Genomic DNA, 19,288 nt, shown 5'->3' on the forward strand with positions numbered 1-19,288 from the left:
AATAAAAACAAAGTGCTGGATAAACTCAGTAGGGCTGGCAGCATCTTTGGAGAAAGAGACAGAGTTAACGTTTCGAGTCTGTACAACTCTTCTTCAGAGCTGAAAAGGCTGTATATTATAATTAAGAGTTGGATAGGTTATACATTATAACTAGTTTAAATTCCTCATAGGCCTGAACTATGAGTTCACCATGAAGAAAATTCAATTTGTCCATCAAATGTTACCACAAATACTACTTTTCCTGCAGTTGTTTTCCAGTACCTGGTTAGCATTAAATTTTTCTGAACCTTGAGACAATAAGTCTGTTTTGCAGATTCAAAGACACTGAATTAACTAATGATTTTACCGTCAGGTCAGTGTGACCAAGTGAAATATTTTGGGCTGTAATTTCTGATGGTGTGGCAATTGCGTCAGATTGCCACGCTACTCAAAAATTCTTACCTTGAAACTACGGCAATCCTATCTCACCTGCCCTTCCAACTCAGGCCAGATGAGATCTAGGCAGTGCTGTGCATCCCTGGGGCTTAGCATCAAGGGCTATAGAGTTACAGTCACAGATAAGAAAGCAACACCCTTTTTTTTTTAATGGCAATAGCTGCCGTAAGCCAAATAAGTATACAAGTCCAGCCAGGTTTAAAGGTCCTTGACAAGCCAGGGACAGTAAGTGTGTAGAATTGGTCAGGTTGGGTCGGGCCCCGTGGGGACGGGTACAATCGCGTGGGTTGAGGAGTTCCTGTTTGGGGATGTAGTCCCTTGGGAGTGGGGGGAATCTCCTTGGAGGAGTCCCTTGGGGAGGTTTAGGGGTATGGGGGAAGGCCCGTACAACAGTTACCCAGAAGCTAGAATGGGTTTTAATTCTTCTAACTTTTTCTGGGTAACTATTGATGTAAGACTTGGAACCATCCAAAGTTTGTGATTTAAACCAGATTTTCAGATGGTTCCCACTGCAGGGCAAATGCTTATGGGAAGTTTGCACTTCTCAGCAATTGCTGTGCAAACCTTACCTGGGAACTTCCAGGGATGGTTCCCCAACGCACCTTTGGGGTACCCCAAATACAAAGCCCTGGAGCTCAGAAGTTACTGCCTTTTATCTCATAATCTGCCCTTACATTTCCATTTCGAGAACAGTAAAACAGCTGAAGCATGTGTGCCAGGACATACAAAATTTAACAAAGAATTAGGAATGACCAATGATCTTATAAACATTTTTGCACAAGTCACTGTTTGGAGGCAGTTGCATTTTATCTAGTTCTCACAGCCAAGACATCTTCAAATAGATTTTTCATCCTTGTGTTCATGCAAATTCCATCAAAATTCTTGGGGGGGAAATTAAGTTAATTTTGTTACACTACCAACTTTAATAAATAAATCATTGTGGAACTGACATCAATACCTGCCATTTTTGTATTTTTAAAAACTGGAATTCCAATACAAATACAATGCAAATGACCAGGTCCATAATTACTTGCCTGTCAGGGAAGGGACAGTAAAAGTTGAAGCACAGATGTGTATAACAGGTTTACATGCAAATCTGAGTAATCACACATTTGGCCTCTCCCAGCCCTCAATTCAATTTGCAAACATTACATGTCAATAGTTTACCTGCCCCACCGTTCTCGGCTATCAATAAAATAACAAGCAAGCTACTCAACAAGTCAACTTGCTACAAACAGATCAGTTCTTCCTCAGAAACAGATAATCTGAGTTCACCTGTATGTCTACAAATCTAGCCTGCAGAACAATTGTGTAGGCATGACCAATGCAAAGTGCTTACCAGTTTCATTCTAGCAGCAGCTCGATTGGAATAAAGGATAGACCTGTCCTTCTGGTAATATGCTGGACAAACACCAAGAGCCTCTGTGTAAGTGTTCTCAGCCTCTGTATACTCTGCAAGTAAATGACAACATGGGTAGTTTGTGGCTGTTTTTCATTAAGTATGAAAAAAAATAGAATGCAAGGGAGAGTTGGCTCTGTAGAATGGATCCAACTTGCATCAAGTTTTTTTGTTGGCCAGTATCATTGGACGCGGCAACAAGATGTTATTTCCACAATAAGAAAATATTGCTTATCCATGCAAGGGTATATTCACCAATAAAGATTGATTTTCAAAGCACTTTAATTGGCATTGATTAATGATCATAATTTCAATAGTCCTATTATTTGAATTGTTAACTATGTGTTAAGCTACAAATTTGGGAGCTACAGACCACAACATCAAGTGCCAACATTATGCCTGCCTAACATACTCAAGGGTATGTGCCAGGAGTAAACTGTTTTTGTCAACTGGGAGTTGAATTCAGAAAGTTGAACTCTGTAATAGCAATATCTTTGTATTAGAGTGCATGGAAAATAAACCTTTAAAAAGCCCTTTACAGAGGTCAAAAAATAATAGGAACTGAGGAGTGGAGGGAGACAAATTCAGGATAGTGTCTGAAAGAAAGATTGAAAATATTGATTTTAGGAGCTTTGCAATAGGGACAAGAGAAAGCAAGGAACAGAGGACTCTGAAGGGAGCTTTCCAGAGTGTCAGAATCAAACAATTGAGAGGCCAAATGCTGAATATGCAGGGAAGGAGGGATCTAGAGCTCAGAAGCAGCTGAACAGTGGACACATACATAAACACAGGGCTGAATAAAGTTGCATAGGTCATGAGGGACAAACTTTAAGAGAGGCTTAGCCAATGACAAGGATTTTGTTTTATTATTAATTCATGGGATGTGACAGTCATTCTCAGGGCCAGCATTTAACGCCCATCCCTAATTGCCCTTGATGTAGTGGTGGTGAGACACTTTGTTGAATCACTGCAGTTCATGTGGCACAGGTACACCCACAGTGCTATTCGGGAGGGAGTTCCAGGATTCTGACACAGTAATAGTGAAGGAACAGCAATATACTTCCAAGTCAGGATGGTACGCGACTTGGAGAGATGCAGGCAGTGGTGGTGCCATGCATCTGCTGTCCTTGCTCTTCTAGGTGATAGACTGGTTTGGAACGTGCTGTTCGGGAGTCAGGAGGCGAGATACTTACCATAGAATTCCTAACCTCTTGTTCTTGTAGCCACAGTATTTACATAGCTGGTCCAGTTAAATTTCTGGTCAATGGTGACCTCCAAGATGTTGATGGTGGGATTTCAATGATGGTAATGTTGATTCTCAAGGGGAAATGGTTTGTTTCTTTCTTATTGGAGATGGTCATAACAGGCAATGTTACTTGCCATAACATAAATGCCTTGTTACTTGCCACTTCATCAATGACTTCACTCCATTGTAAGATCAGAAGTGAGGATGTTCGCCGATGGTCCCACAATGTTCAGCACCATTCGTAACTCCTCAGATACTGAAACAGTCTGTGTCCAATGTCGCAAGACCTGGGCAACATTCAGCTTTAGGCTGATAAATGGCAAGAAACATGGCATCCTATCTGAGCTACAATCGAGGAAATCAGGGAATGACAAAACATAGAGCGTTTTATTCTCAGTATTAACACTTTTAGTCTCAACATTAACACTAACTGGCAACATGAGTAAATGGATAAACAATTAATTGACAAAACTATTTCAAACTACTCTGAATCATGATCATGTTTAGCTAAATGACTATTTGTCTAACCTCAATACACTTGGACTAAAACATAATGGGACAAAAACCTACCTCCTTTTTTAAATTGCCCATTCCCAACTTCTTTCAACGTTAGACTCTCACCTTGCCTTCGCTGTAAAACAGAATGTTTGTCAGTCTAAAAACCCAGTGCAAGAATATGAAGTGCAGCATTCCCAAGTACAACGTCATTTCAGTGAAAAGTGTATGCAATTATACACATACCCACATACACCTTCAAGTCTTAAATCACCACCCTTTTCAAATATCTCTAAAGGAATGAAAGTTTTTAAATTCTCGTGTCATCATATATTTTGTTACAGTAGTAGCTATTGTTCAAACACTATGATAATACACTTCAGTTCTCCAATACTGTGCTTCATTTCCCAGAACTCCCCTGCAAGAGATGTTCAAAATTCTTCTATAGCCACTGGAGAGCTGAGGTGCATAAACTGACAACTTTAAAGGTCTTGTGTATAAAGTTGACTACTTTTCAGGTTCCTTTTATCCTGCAAACCCAGTAATGAGATACAAGAGAACATATATGCAAACTTTTAGAAGGCTCTGACTAAAGGACAAATCTTGTGCACACCCTAGTGTTAGCCTCAATAACAGTAGCCTGGGAGCAGGTCATCTGTTTGTCTTCTGAGTAGTGGGGATGAGGTATCAAGGAGACAAAAAAAAAACAGAAAATTACTTTACCAAATATTTTCTAAGTTTTAATTAGCATACCACAATATATTTGCTCCTTTTTTCTCATTTGTCGAATAAATTCAAATTCTTACAGGTTTTACTAATCTTTCTTTGTAAAGCACATACAAGATAATTTAAGTCTTGGTATAATTTCTCCTTATAGTGTGCTCCATTTTAGAACATGGGACTGTTTTGGTGTAGCAAGATCTGAAGTCTTCTGGTATTAACACTGAATTTCATAACCACTGACTTTAGTGATATTTGACCGCGATGAGCTTCTAACCACTGTTCCCCGTCATCACCATGACTGCCTATTTCAACCTTCATATCATTGCTCACTCTGCCCCTGCCTCATCTAATCTGTTGCTGAAGCTCTCATGTATGCCATTGTTGCCTCTAGACTTAACTATTCCAATGCACTTCCACATTCTCCCCTGCATAAATTCAAAGTCATTCAAAATTCTACTGCCTGTATCCTGACCTGCACCAAATCTTGTTTACCCATTACCCCACCTGTGTTCGCTAATCTACAATGGCTTCCAATTAGGCAACACCTCAATGTTAAAACACTTTGTCAAATCACTCATTAGTCTCACCCCTCCCTATTTACATGCGAATGTATGAAGGAGAGAAGAGTGGGTCTAAGACTAATATTTTAAACTTAAATAAAGGGCAATTATGCAGGCATGAAAGCAGAGCTAGTGAAAGTGAACTGGTAATTTAGGTTAAGGGATAGTTCAATAGAAGTGCAGTGGCAGACATTTAAGAGGATATTTCAGAACACACACAATAGATACATTCCAACGAGAAAAAAATTCCAAGGGGAGGACCCACCATCCGTTGTTAACTAAAAAAGTTAGAGATAGTATCAAACTTAATGAAAAAGAATACAATTGCACAAAGATAGGTTGCAGGCCAGAAGATTGGATAGAATATTAAAAAAACAGCAAAAAATGGCTAAAAGATTAATAAGAAGGGAACAAGGTACAAAAGAAAGCTGGCTAGAAATATAAAGACAGATAGTAAAAGTTTCTACAAGAAGAGTTAACAAAGTTAGTGTTGGTCCGATAGAAAGCGAGTCTGGGAAATTAATAATGGAAAATAAGGAGATGGAAGAGGAATTGAACCAGTATTTGGCGCCTGTCTTCACGATAAAGGATACAAATAACATCCCAGAAATAGCTGTAAATCAGGAATTGGAAGGGAGGGAGGAACTCAAGAAAATCAAAGTCAGCAGAGAAGTAGTGCTTAGCAAATTGTTGGAACTACAGGGGGATTGACAAGTCCCCAGGTCTGGATGCATTTCATCCTAGGATCTTAAAAGTGGCTACTGAAATAGAGATGCATTGTTTTTGTTTCCAAAATTCAGTAGATTCAGGGAAGGTTCCATTAGATTGGAAAATAGCTAACTCCTTTATTCAAAAAGGGAGGGAGAAAGCAAGAAACTATAGGCCAGCTAGTTTAACATCTGTCACAGGGAAAATGTCAGAAGCTATTAAAGATGTTATAACAGGGCCCTTAGATTAATTCAAGGTAATCAGGCAGAGTCAACATGGTTTTGTGAAAGGGAAATCATGTTTAACCAATTAATTAGAGTTCTGTGAAGAAGTAACATGTGCTGTGGATAAAGGGGAACCAGTAGATGTATTGTACTTAGATTTTCAAAAGGTATTTGATAAGGGTCCACATCAAAGGTTATTGCAGCAAATAAAAGCTCACGGTGTAGGGGGTAACATATTGGCATGGACAGAAGATTGACTAGCTATCAGGAAACAGAGCAGGCACAAATGGGTCAATTTTTGGTTGACAAGACGTAACAAGCAGTGTGCCTGTTATGATCGATGCAGTTGGTACAGCTTAGTTATTTAAAAGTCCCAGGGGGAAACTTTAAACAACTGTCATAACCTATAATTTTGTTATGTTTGAGATGCAACTCTAAATTCAGGAATAAGGCCACCAGTTCTTCGGGTTTTACATTAAACTAAAGGAAACATTTTATTAATTTATACAGGTTGGAATAGATATGCACATGGCTACAAATTACCATCATAACTTTTAACAAATTACCTAACTAATCTCCGTAATGAGAGGGTGAAGATTTTTTTCCATCACTGTGATGCACATACCTGCTAAACCTGCCGCATCTAAGTACACCCAGTGTCTGAAATAACTCTGTAGAAGAGGAAACTATTTCTATGAATTTTTTTTTAAAACACAATTATTCACACTATTTGATATTAGGAGTAGGAACTTTGATATTAAAAGCTGCGACCCAGGATGCTTAGTTTGGCAACTCAGGAAGGATATATTGGCCTCGACAGGTACATATCAATTCCAATCGTCTATACCACCTTAATTAGATCATCCCTTAATCTTCTATGTGGAAGGGAATACAAGCAAAGTCTATGCAACCCTTAAATTAAACCCTTTTAGCTCGTGTCATTCCTGTGAATCTACACTGCACCTATTAGAATAGTTAGGTGCTTGTTTGACCGGCACAGACTCGATGGGCCGAAGGGCCTTTTCCTGTGCTGTAGACCTCTATGACTCTATTAAGGCAACAGTAACCCATAGACTTAACCAAACACCAGGCAAAGCATTTTCACCTTATTCAAAATGAGGTTCTTTCACTTTGATTGCTGTAGAACCAGTTGGAGGCTTGCAGCTGCCTTTTAATCTTACACTGCCTCTGCTCTGCACACCCGAAAACTATTGAAGTTATACCTACCAGCCCCACTGAATGTTAATTCTCATTGTATCAACAATCTCTGAACTAAGCCTCTAATGATGAAACCCCTTTCATAGCACCAATTTTATTAGCAATATAAACAAAATAATGGTAGCTGCTAGAAAGGCGTCAGTTTCCACTCCACTTCTTGAATGCTGTATTCAAAAGATGCAAATGCACGCTATCTCTCACATATCAAAACTAGTACCCATCAAAGCACCCAGACTAGCTGGCTTTAATCCAATTAAGACACAACCGCAGACTAAACCTCTACTTTAAAAGGAAAATATTTTTCAAAATATTATATACATTAATAGCTTCATGACAGTGCACAGGGATCAATGCTGAGGCCTCAACTCTTTACAAATTATATAAATAATTTGGATGAAGGGACCATAAGGTATGGTTGCTAAATTTGCTGATGACACAGAGATAGGTAGAAAGTAAGTAGCGAAGAGGACATTAGGAGGATACAAAAGGATATAGATAGGTTAGGTGCATGGGCAAAGATCTGGCAAATGGAGTATAATGTAAGGAAATGTTAAATTAACCATTTTCGCAGGAAGAACAAAAAAGAAGCATTATATCTAAATGGTGAGATATTTCAGAATTCTGAGATAGAGGGATCTGGGTGACCTACTGCATGAATCACAAAAGGTTAGTATGCAGGTACAGCAAGTAATTAGGAAAGCAAATATAATGCTATCGTTTATTGTAAGGGTAATTGAATGCAACAGTAGGGAGGTTACGCTTCAGTTATACAGGGCACTGGTGAGACCACATCTGGAGTACTGTGCGCAGTATTGCTCTCAGTTAAGGATTTAAATACGTTAGAAGCAGTTCAGAGAAGGTTTACTAGACTAATACCTGGATGGGTGGGTTGTTTTATGAGGAAAAGCTTGTGTCCGCTGGAGTTTAGAAGGGTAAGAGGTAACTTGATTGAAGCATACAAGATCCTGAGGGGTCTTGACAGGATGGATGTGGAAAGAATGTTTCCTCTTGTGGTAGAATATAGAACTAGGGGTACTGTTTAAAAAATAAGGGGTGGCCCATTTAAGATAAAGATGAGAAGAAATGTTTTTCTCTCTGAAGGTCATGAGTCTCTAAACCCTCTTCAAAATGCAATGGAAGCAGAGTCTTTGGATATTTTTAAGGCAGAGGTAGATAGGTTCTTGATAAGCAAGGGGGTGAAAGGTTGTCGGGGCAGGCAGGAGTGTGGCGTTGAGGTTAAAATCAGATCAGCCATGATCTTATTGAATAGCAGAGAAGGCTTGGAGGGCCAAGTGGCCTACTCCTGCTCCTAATTTGTATGTTCATAGGTACCTTGCTTTCCTCCTTAAAGACACCTTTTAAAACCTACACCTTTCATCAGGCTTTTGGTCATCTGCCCCAATATCTCCTTAAGTGGCACATCATCATATTTTGTTATTGTTACAAAAGCCAGACTTTACCTCGTCAGAGGGTGGGGGCGCTGGGAACTCTAAGTCCTGACTGTCCTCATAAGCTGCTGTGCATGCGCAGACTGGGAGCAGACTACGCACAGGCAGAACAGCATTTCAAATTCTTTGGGCCAAATACAAGGGCCCTGTGCACCTGCATAAAAGGAAAATGGCACAAAAACCCTGGTCATGTGACTGGGAGTGGGGCACCATATTCAGAGGAAAATCCTAAGCAGGGGACATGCAGAGGTTCCAGTTAAGAAGGAACAGAGAAAGGGGCTCCAAGCAGTAAAATGGCTGTGGTTGGCAGGCTTCAAGTGGCAAGGGCTCAGAAGAAGTCCTGGAGGTCATAGGAGGCAGCAGAAGTTTGGTGACTCTGCGCTGCAGGCCATTGGAGCCTAGGTACCCCTTTGGAACAGGAATGTTCTGCTCGACATGGTCGAAGGCCTGAAGTTGTGCTCGTGAGTTAGTGTTTGAGTGCAGGCTCAGGAATCTAAGGGAACGGAGTCTCGGGAGACGAGATTGAAACTCTGAGTTAGGCCGTCATTGAGGCCATCCGAGTTGGAACAACTTTTAGAAAGAATTCCAAGGTTAGGTCTTTGAACGTGAAGACTGGAATCCCCCATAAAAGAGACAGGGTTTCAATGGGATTGGCTGGGGAGTTGACTCAGTATTTACAGGCATCTAGGTGGGTTGTTGAGAACCATGGATCTGTCTTGGTTGCATGTGTCATTTATTGTGCAATGTGACGTGTTCAACCACCGTACATTTCTACTATAAAGAAAAATTCTAAGGGGAGGACACAGCATCCGTGGTTAACTAAAGTAGTTAGGGAAAACATCAACCTTAAGGAAAAAGCATATAACTGTGCAAAGATGAGCAGCAGGTCAGGTAATTATAGTCATTCTTTATATTCTGACCAAAGAATGGCAGAAAATGACTAAAAGGTTACTCAGGAGAAAGAAATTAGAATATGAAAGGAAGCTAGCTAGAAATGTAAAAATGGATAGCAAGAGTTTCTACAGGTATTTAAAAAGGAAAAGAATAGATAAAGTGAGTGCTGGTCCTCTAGAGAGTGAGACTGAGGAGTAAATAGTAGTTAATAAGGAAATGGCAGATGAAATGAACAAATATTTTGCTTCTGTCTTCATTATAGAGGATACAAAAAACATTCCAGTAACAGCTGTAAATCAGGAGGTGGAAGGAAAAGAGGAATTTGGTGAAATTACAATCATTAGGGAAGCAGTACTGAGCAAATTGATGGAGCTGTGGGCCGACATGCCTCCGGGTCCTGATGGACTTCATCCTAGGGTCTTAAAAGAGAAGACTAATGAAGCAGTAGATGCGTTTGTGTTAATTTTCCAAAATTCACCAGACCCTGGAAAGGTTCCATCAGATTGGAAAGTAGCAAATATAAGCCCTCTATTCAAGAAGGGAGGCAGAAAACAGGAAACTAAAGACCAGTTAGCTTGATGTCTGTCATGGGGAAGGTGTTAGAATCAATCATTAAGGAGGTTATGGCTGGGCACTTATAGACACACAAGGTAACCGGGAAGAGTCAGCATGGTTTTGTGAAAGGAAAATCATGTTTAACCAATTTATTGGAGTTTTTTGAAGGAGTAACATGCACTGTGCATAAAGGGGAGCTTGTAAACGTGCTATATTTGAATTTCGGAAGGCATTTGATAAGGTGCCACAATAAAGGTTATTGCGGAAAATAAAAGCTCATGGTGTAAGGGGTAACATGTCAGCATGGATAGAAGATTGGCTGGCTGGCAGAAAACAGTATGCATAAATGGGCCTTTTTCTGATTGGCAGGATGTGTTGAGCGGAGTCCCACAGGGCCTCAACTTCTTACAATCTATATCAATGACTTAGATGAGGGGAATGCAGGCACGGTAGCTAAATTTGCAGATGACACAAAGATAGGTAGGAAAGTATGCTGTGAAGAGGACAAGGGGATGCAGATGGATATAACTAGGTTGAGTGAGTAGGCGAAAATATGGCTGATGGAGTATAATGTAGGAAAATGTGAAGTTGTTCACTTTGGCAGGAAGAATAAAAAAGCAGAGTATTAATTAAACAGAGAGCGACTGCAGAATTCAGAGGTGCAGAGGGATCTAGGTGTTCTCGTATGAGTCACAGAAAATTAGTATGCAGGTACAGCAAGTAATTAAGAAGGCTAATGGAATGCCATTCTTTATTATGAGAGGAATTGAACATAAAAAGACATTATGCTTCAGTTTTACAAGGCATTGGTGAGGCCACGTCTCAATTATTGTATAGAGTTTTGTATTCAAAACTGTAATGGTGTAAATGCATTGGAGGTGGTTCAGAGGAGGTTTACTAGATTGAATGAGTGGGTTGCCTCATGAGAAAAGGTTAAACAGATTGGGTTTGTTTCCATTGGAGTTTAGAAGAGTGAAGGGGTGATTGAAGTATACAAGTTCTTGAATGGTATTGACAAGGGGGATGTGGAAAAGATGCTTCCCCAGCTGGTTGGGTCCAGACCTAGGGGGCACAGTTCTAAAATTAGGTGTCGCCCTTTTAGGGCAGAGATGAGGAGAACTTTTCTCTCTCAGAGGGTTGTGCGACTTTGGAACACTCTGCCTTCGAAGGTGGTGGAGGCAGGGTCATTGAATATTTTTATGGCGGAGGTAGATAGATTCTTGGTAGGCAAGGGAATCAAAGGTGATCGGGGTAGATGGGAATGGGGAATTCCAAATACAAACAGATCAGCCATAATCTTATTGAATGGTGGAGCAGGCTCGAGGGGCCGAATGGCCTACTTCTGCTCCTCTTTCGTATGCTAGTATGTTTGCCTGTTATCTCATATGCTCTAACATTCAGCGTTAATAAGATAGATATTGTAAAATCTTTCTGACCTTGAATAGTGAAGTTAATTTTTGTTTGTTCGATACCTGTGGAATCTTGTGGCTTTACTCTCTTAGCAAGCGCCTTGAAACTCAAACTTTGTCTACTTTAAACAAAAGATTATTTGTCCCTAGCCTCATCTTATGAAAACTTGGGGCCCGGGCTAGCATCTGAACAGTTATATAATGCCCATGACATGCCTTGATACGATAAAGGTACAACAAGTGCAAGTTGTTGTTTATACTCTATTTTTCAACATTTGAATTTTAATTCCACACCTACAATAGCAGCCTTCCTCTCTCTTCCCCCACTGAATTGTTCACCATTCAACTTTGAGGTTATGTCCCTTTCTATCATTGCAAATTATATTTGTCATTGTAACTGATTTTGCATATGAGACAATTTCATTTTATCTGACAAACTCCTGATTTTGTTAAACTACCACAACACTGCACCCCCCCCCCACCTCACCTCATTTTGTAACTACAGTATATTTTTTGTTGCCTCCTTCCTCTCTTTTCCCCATTCCTCTAATTCTATTAAAATATTTGTCCCCCTTCGTCTTTGGTTGTGAAGGACAATATCTAAAACATTATTTTTTTCCCCTCTTTCCAGTGTGACCCACTGTGTTTCTAGTGTTTTCAAGTTTTCTTTCATAATCCATGAGTCTCCCCTTCCATTTTTGGAAATACATGTACATAATGTGCTTTAATGGCAAGAGAAATGGCAAGTATGCACAGATGTATGCTCATTAGGAAGAGGAAATCAAATAACTAAAAGAGTACGGATAAAAAGTAAGTAATTCCAGGTGCAAAACAGATGACAATCATGGGGAAAACTTGATCTACAAGAAAGTGACACAACGCACGCAGACAACTGAAAAATAAAGAGCTATTCATAGAAACTGGATCATTCAAGAAAATCAGTTTTAGGGTAGGTTTATGTGTGCTGGATTGGGAAACACAATGTTTGTAGAATAAAGGAACAAACATTAGTAATAGTGAAAAAGGATGAGCACTGAAAGTGTCAAGTGAATGCGGCAATATCAGTTGGATGAGCCATAAATAACAGACCATAAGATACAAACTAAAAAGAAGTTACTTTAAAGTTAGCCAGATCAATGGCAGTCCACATTTCTAATCATGTGGGCAATCTTGGGAACACAGCCTTCAGAAAGGGCACATATGCACTAGAATGAATTTAAGGAACAGTGAAGATGATGATTTCAGCATTTAGGGCTCTAAGCTAAGAAGGAACACTTAGAACTAAATTTCTTAGAGAAATTATCATGGCTGAAAAATACACAGATTATACAAATTGTTTAACTTGTACTGAATGCAAACTAAAATTCACAATAGTCAATTAAAACTTGATAGCATGGGCATTTTATTCTCCTCTTCCATAGAGTTGGGGATATGTGGAAAAGACCCATAATTAACACCTGGATGGAAGATTGAAACATGTTGCTTCCTGAAATGCTGGCACTATGGAAATATCAGCCTTTCCACAGACATGTAACACACAATTTAACATTAGATCAGCATAGTGGAGTTTTATTGCCTACAATTTTGGAAAGTGGACAGAAAGAAATTTTTTATGGATTTGGGTAGCGTGAATTTTGTGGATTTAATAGGTCACATGAGTCCAATGCCACGCTTTCAAGTTAACAAGCAGATATACTGGCCCAGGTTTTGCAGGGGATTTTAACAGTGTCTATCAGTGCTCGCCACCATTGCCCCTCTGAATCTGACTGCAACTTCAGAATTTAGCACAAGTGCAGATTAACAAAGAGAACCTGAAGTTGCAGTCCATCACTCAATGAACTGCCATAAGCTGCATCGTGACATCACCCCATCCCACTGTCCAAGCCAGCATCCAGTGAAATCAGTTGATGCAGCAAAAACATCTTTTCTGCTCTAACTTTGCTGAAAGACACTCCATTGAAAAGCTACACCTTGTTCAATCAGGTGTTTTTAATGTTTTTAACAGCATTGAGTAATGAATGCTGCTGTACAACAGATCTGGTCCTGAAAAAAATTGCATATTTGTGGCATGTTGTCAAATGTTTCCATTATGGTTACTATATTATTTCAATGGAATTTAAAAATTTTTAAAACACTTTTCATCATGTTTCTACTTCCACCATCTCCCCATATGTATGCCCCAATCTTCATTCTGCTCTCAATCAAATAATTTTTAAAAAGTGATTTGAATTGAATGCTCTTCCTGGTTGGCTGCCTATGAGCATTCTTTAATGTGACTCGCAGCTTGATGATATCAATGCAGCTCCAGGCTGGGAACCCTATTGAAGAAAGCTACAACCTACTGCACAACGAGAGGAGAACATAAGAAATAGGAACAGAAATAAACCATTAGGTCCCTCGAGCCTGCTCCGCCATTCAATAAGATCATGGACCTTGTGTTTCGATTCCCACATTCCCATCTAACCCCAATAACCTTTGATTCCCTTGCCTAACAAGAATCTATCTACCTTTGCCTTAAAAATATTCAATGACCCCGCCTCCACCACCTTCTGAGACAGGGAGTTCCAAAGTCGCACAACCCTGAGAGAGAAAGAAATTGCTCCTCATCGCTGCCCTAAAAGGGCGATCTCTAATTTTAAAACAGTGCCCCCTAGTTCTGGACTCACCCACAAGAGGAAACATCCTTTCGACATCCACCTTGTAAAGACCGTTCAGGATCTTGTATACTTCAATCAAATCACCCCTCACTCTTCTAAACTCCAGTGGAAACAAGCCCAGTCTGTCCAACCTTTCCTCGTAACTCATTCCAAGTATCAATCTAGTAAACCTTCTTTGAACCGCCTCCAATGCATTTACATCCTTCCTTAAATAAGGATACCAAAAATGCACACAGTATTAGAGGTGCAGTCTCACCAATGCCCTGTGTAACCGAAGCATAACATCCTCACTTTTATGTTCAATCCCTCTCCTAATAAAGGATAGCACCATTACTTGCTGTACCTGCATGCTAACTTTTTGTGCCTCGTACTAGAGCACCTACATCCCTCTGCACCTCAGAATTATGCAGTCGCTCTCCACTTAACTAATACTCTTTCTTGTTCTTCCTGCCAAAGTGAAATTCACATTTTCCCACATTAAACTCCATTTGCCAGGTCTTTGCCCCCTCATCCAACCTATCTATATCCATTTGTAACCTCATGTCCTATTCATAACATACTTTCCTCCCTATTTTTGTCTCATCTGCAACTTTAGCTACCATGTCTTCACTCCCCTCATCTAAATCATAAAAAGGTCCCAGTACAGGACCCTGTGGGACTCCATTCGTCACATCCTGCCAATCAGAAAAAGACTCATTTAAGCATACACTCTGCTTTTTGCCAGCCAATCTTCTATCCATGCTAATATGAACCCTCTACACCATACACTTTTATTTTCCGTAATAATCTCTATGTGGTACTTTATCAAATGCCTCCTGGAAATCCAAGTACAGTATGTCTACAGGCTCCCCTTTATCCAATGTGCATGTTACGCCTTCAAAAAACTCCAATAAATTGGTTAAACACGATTTTCCTTTCACAAAACCATGCTGACTCTTCCTGGTTGCCTTGAGCTAATCAAAGTGCCCAGCTATAACCTTAATGATCAATTCTAATAACTCCCCCATGACGGACATCAAACTAACTGGCCTCCCTCCCTTCTTGAATAGAGGGGTTATATTTGCTACTTTCCATTCTGATGGAACCTTTCCAGAATCTAACAAATTTTGGAAAATTAACACCAGCGCATCGACTACCTCATTAGCCACTTCTTTTAAGACCCTAGGATGTAGTCCATCGGGACCCGGAGCTCCAGCCTGCAGCTCCATCAATTTGCTCAGTGCCATTTCCCCAGTGATTTCAATTTCACCAAGTTCCTTTCTCCCATTCATCTCCTGATTTGCAGCTATTACTGGAATATTTCTTGTATCCTATTTAGTGAGCACAGAAGTAAAATATTTGTTCATTTCTTCCTCCATTTCCTTATTATCTACTATTAACTCCCCACTATCACCAACACTCACTTCACTTACTATTTTCCTTTTTAAGTACCTGCAGAAACTCTTGCTGTCTGTTTTTACATTTTTAGCTAGCTCCCTCTCATACTCTAATTTTTTTCTCCTGATTAACCTTTTAGCCATTCTTTGCCGTTCTTTATATTCTGTCCAACCATCTGTCCTGCCACTCATCTTTGCGGAGTTATATGCTTTTTCCTTAAGTTTGATGCTTTCCTTAACTTCTTTAGGTAACCACGGATGGTTGGTCCTCCCCTTAGAATTTTTCTTTATAGTAGGAATGTACTTATTCTGAGTACTCTGAAATATTCCTATATATGTCTGCCATTGCTTCTCTATTGATCTACCCTCTAGCCGAGTTTCCCAGGAGGTAAAGTTCTCACCACACTAGATCTTTCAGTGCAGCTTTCAAGGTCAGCAGCAAGCGCCTTTGGTTCATCTCTGACCCCAAAATCCAGGCGATTGTCACAGAAGGAAGCATGATATATTGAGGTATATGGCTGTAGTTATGGGCACATGGGAACTGTACACATGCTTTTTAGTGAGCAAGATAGATATCAAGCCATTTATACTTGTGGTCCAAGATTGAAAGCTTTGCTTATATTTAGATTTCAGAATTTGAAACACTAGCAGGCAAATAGCAGCATTGTCAGTTAAATAATTAAACAAAATAATCTGTCTTATAGTCCACAAAACAATCTAAAGACCAGGTTCAAATTCAAAACAAATCCCATCTGATGACGTGAAGTCACATGGATTACCTTTTTCTCTTCTTCAGGCAGATCTTTTTCCAGTTCTCGTAAATACTCCTCATCAAACTCAAGCTTTTTGGTTTCCTTTATTTCGGAATCATCCTCCAACTCTAAATTCATCACATCATCTTCCATGCCCACAAACCCAGTCTCCAGTGATTCGTTACATTCAAAGAAGTGCTCTTCTGTTGTCTCTTCATCTTCAGCAATTTGTGACTTCTCAGCATTGCCACTGGCTCCTGAAGTATCACCCTCCACGGGTGATAGCCTGCTTGAATTTGACTCACAATTTAAATGTCCAGACGGTGCTTTCTGTTTCTCTCTCTCTGAAACATTTAGAACATTCCCCAATTTTTCAGAAAGCTCTGTGTCTTCAGATTCTCGATCCATTTACAGGTCTGATCTATCGAAGCAAAGAAAAAAGGAAGCTTACCACAATCAAGAATATTATTTAATATTTTTAACTATATGAAGAAACAGGACTAAGGATAACAATATGAAGAGTGTTTTAATGGGGCGTAATCAGAAATTTCTGTTGTTTGAAGAGGAGCTCTGATCTTGAAGCGAATAATTCAAAATATAACTATACACATAATTAGTTTTAATTTTTCAAACTATGAACACCAGAAAAATATTTTTTTCCTCTCTGTTCTCACCCTCCAATATTGGAGAAAAATGCAGAAATAATTTTTTATAAAGTAGTCAAGTTGGTTTGAGAAAAGTGCATATAGGTGTCAGCCATGGCTCAGTCCTGTCAAAGATGCCAACTTTCAAATTAGACATTAAACAGAGATCCTGACTGTTTGTTAGACAAGTGTGAAAAGTCACAAGGCACTATTTGAAGAGTTGGGAAGCTTTCCCACTATCTTGACCAACATTTATCACTCCACCAACATTACTAAAACAGATCATTTATCTCTGTTATTTGTGCGACCTTGATGTAAACAAATTGGTTTTCATGTTTTTACACATTACAACAGTGGCAACGCTTCTGAAGCACTTCATTGGCTGTGAACACTGCAACAACCCGAGGATGTGAAAGGTACTATACAATGGAAGTTCTTTCCTTCAGCATTTTCACATACAAGATCCATACTTTTAGTAAAATTGGGCAAAATTCAGTTTTCTCCTCACTTTCCTTTTTCGAACGGAAGTAATTGCAAGGGGACATGATATCCAAGAATCCTTATAAGGAACACAACTGATGGAGCCTTAGTGCAATATTTAAAACAGACAGGATTTAATGTTATAGCCCTTTGCAACCGTAAAATTTAGCCATTACTACTTTAAAGCAAACTTGCTTAGGCTTTATCCAAAGATCAGCGCTAAGGTTTTAACACAAAGATATCTACTACATTGTCAATGCATGATCTACTATATGCTAAAGAAAATATTGGCCTATCTGCATCCAGGAGACAAGAACATACTGGGGCATGGCCTTCTTTGTTGCCATATACACTACTCAACAAAAGCTGTATTCATATACTTGATGGATTCACTTGCAGCTGCTTTCACATTCCCTTCCTCATTTTGAGTTAGCTGAGCACTACCAGAGCAAATCTACCAGGAGTTAACTGAAGCTGGAATCAAAACCAGGTGTCCAACATGCAAGTCCAGTGCTCTCTTGTTGGGCTAGGTTCCATTTCAGGATATAAATTAACAAATTTGCACCAGCACTGAAATGTTAATCAATGCTAAACTGTTTCATTTTTACAGGACAAAGCCAAACTTCAAAATCAATGATTACTCACAATATAAAACACTGAAATAAATGAATCCATCTTTTTTATTTTTACATTAGTACCATTTTATGTTTAAAATTTGATCTAGGTGCACAATCTGCCCTTTTTGTTTGATGCACCTTTCCTAGCAAGTTAACACCCTCCATCTGCATTGGAATGCACAATTGTTAGAATTTAAATGTCAAGTTCATTAACAAATATATTTAAAAATGTCATAACAGTTATGATTAATCTATTTCTTACTGAATTTTGCAGTATTCTAAAGCTGCCATCAGAAACTAATAGGCCCAAAGACCATTTCAACAGTTGCATATACGTAAAAAAAAAAATGGATCATACACTTGCCAGGCGGCCTTTATATAGTTGGTATATGATAATGTACTACCCAGTCTGGGAACTAGTCTGGAAGATTCCAGACGTGGTCCACATCAGGAGTGCGCTTTTACTTTTATTCTGGATTTTGGGTAAACCTCTCACGAAGAATAAAGGCAAAATGCCACGGATACTGGAAACCTGAAATAAAAAGAAAGTGCTGGAAATACGCAGCAGGTCTGGCAGCTTCTGTGGAGAGAGAGAGAGAAACAGAGTGAACGTTTCGAGTCGAATATTCTTCAACACCTTTCAGAGGAAGAACATTGGACTCGAACCGTTCACCCTCTCCACAGAAGCTGCCGGGCCCGCTGAGCCTTTCCAACATGTTCTGTTTTCTGCCAGTAACAAACGGGGCTTCTGCTGCTCTCGGCTGTTGGGGAGGCCGGTTGGGGAGGCCGGTTGGGGGTTAAGGATTCCGGAAGGAATGGGGCCGACAGTCGGAGTCCCAGGGCCTCCTGAGGCGGGGGTTTGGATTTTAAAGCTGTGACCTCGGTTTTTGGAAAGGAAAAGCAACTAAATATGTTAATGCAGCGAAACTTAACGTCCAGGGGATAAACATTACCCACCCCTGACACATTTACTTTCCCCTCCAGGTTAGGCGGCAAGCTTTCCGTGATGCATAAACTTGAGTTCACTGAACAACGGCTTCAGAGGCCCATAGCCCCCCGGGGCCGGGGAATAAAACCGCCGCTCCCGGACCCCCCAAACTCACCTGCTTCAAATCCTCCCAATAACTGCGCATGAACCAGCTGGGCGGAAGCGCTGGCTCCTCCACTTCCGGTCCCATTGTCCAATCAAAGCGGGAAGGTGCCAACTGCAAGCATGCCGGGAATTGTAGTCTAAGGGGTGGAGGGAACTGACGATTCATGTTGAACGACAAATCCCAGCGGCCCTTGCAGTAACGCGCATGTTCATTTCGGATACTCACCCTCTTAGCGCCCTCTGTCGATGAGCTCTGGTTTCAGCTCTCGTAGTTTTCTTGGCAACTATTTTTTGCAGATTGTCCTGGGTCTTAATTGAAGCTTCAGAAACCTGAATCGATTTCTGGTTAACTTTT

At 40.0% G+C, this 19,288-nt stretch overlaps 1 protein-coding gene across 4 annotated transcripts in view; it reads right to left on the reverse strand.

The window, feature by feature from the left end:
• ttc1 (tetratricopeptide repeat domain 1) overlaps nucleotides 1–19,053 on the reverse strand; it is a 63,515-nt gene extending 44,462 nt beyond the window's left edge. For 2 of the 4 annotated variants that reach the window (XM_078550609.1, XM_078550612.1), the window contains exons 1-4: nucleotides 18,807–18,943; nucleotides 16,127–16,520; nucleotides 3,651–3,711; nucleotides 1,775–1,887 (exon numbers count right to left, since the gene is read on the reverse strand). In XM_078550609.1, the coding sequence (XP_078406735.1) occupies nucleotides 1,775–1,887; nucleotides 3,651–3,711; nucleotides 16,127–16,507 (555 nt within the window). In that variant the 5' untranslated portion in view covers nucleotides 16,508–16,520; nucleotides 18,807–18,943. Of the gene's footprint in view, nucleotides 1–1,774; nucleotides 1,888–3,650; nucleotides 3,712–16,126; nucleotides 16,521–18,797 lie in introns of all 4 variants that reach the window. The other 2 variants (XM_078550610.1, XM_078550611.1) reach the window with 2 other exon arrangements.
• Nucleotides 19,054–19,288: the final 235 nt, after the last annotated feature.

This window comes from Cetorhinus maximus, chromosome 10 (assembly GCF_964194155.1).
Source record: "Cetorhinus maximus chromosome 10, sCetMax3.hap1.1, whole genome shotgun sequence".
In the NCBI taxonomy this organism is placed as follows: Eukaryota; Metazoa; Chordata; class Chondrichthyes; order Lamniformes; family Cetorhinidae; genus Cetorhinus; species Cetorhinus maximus.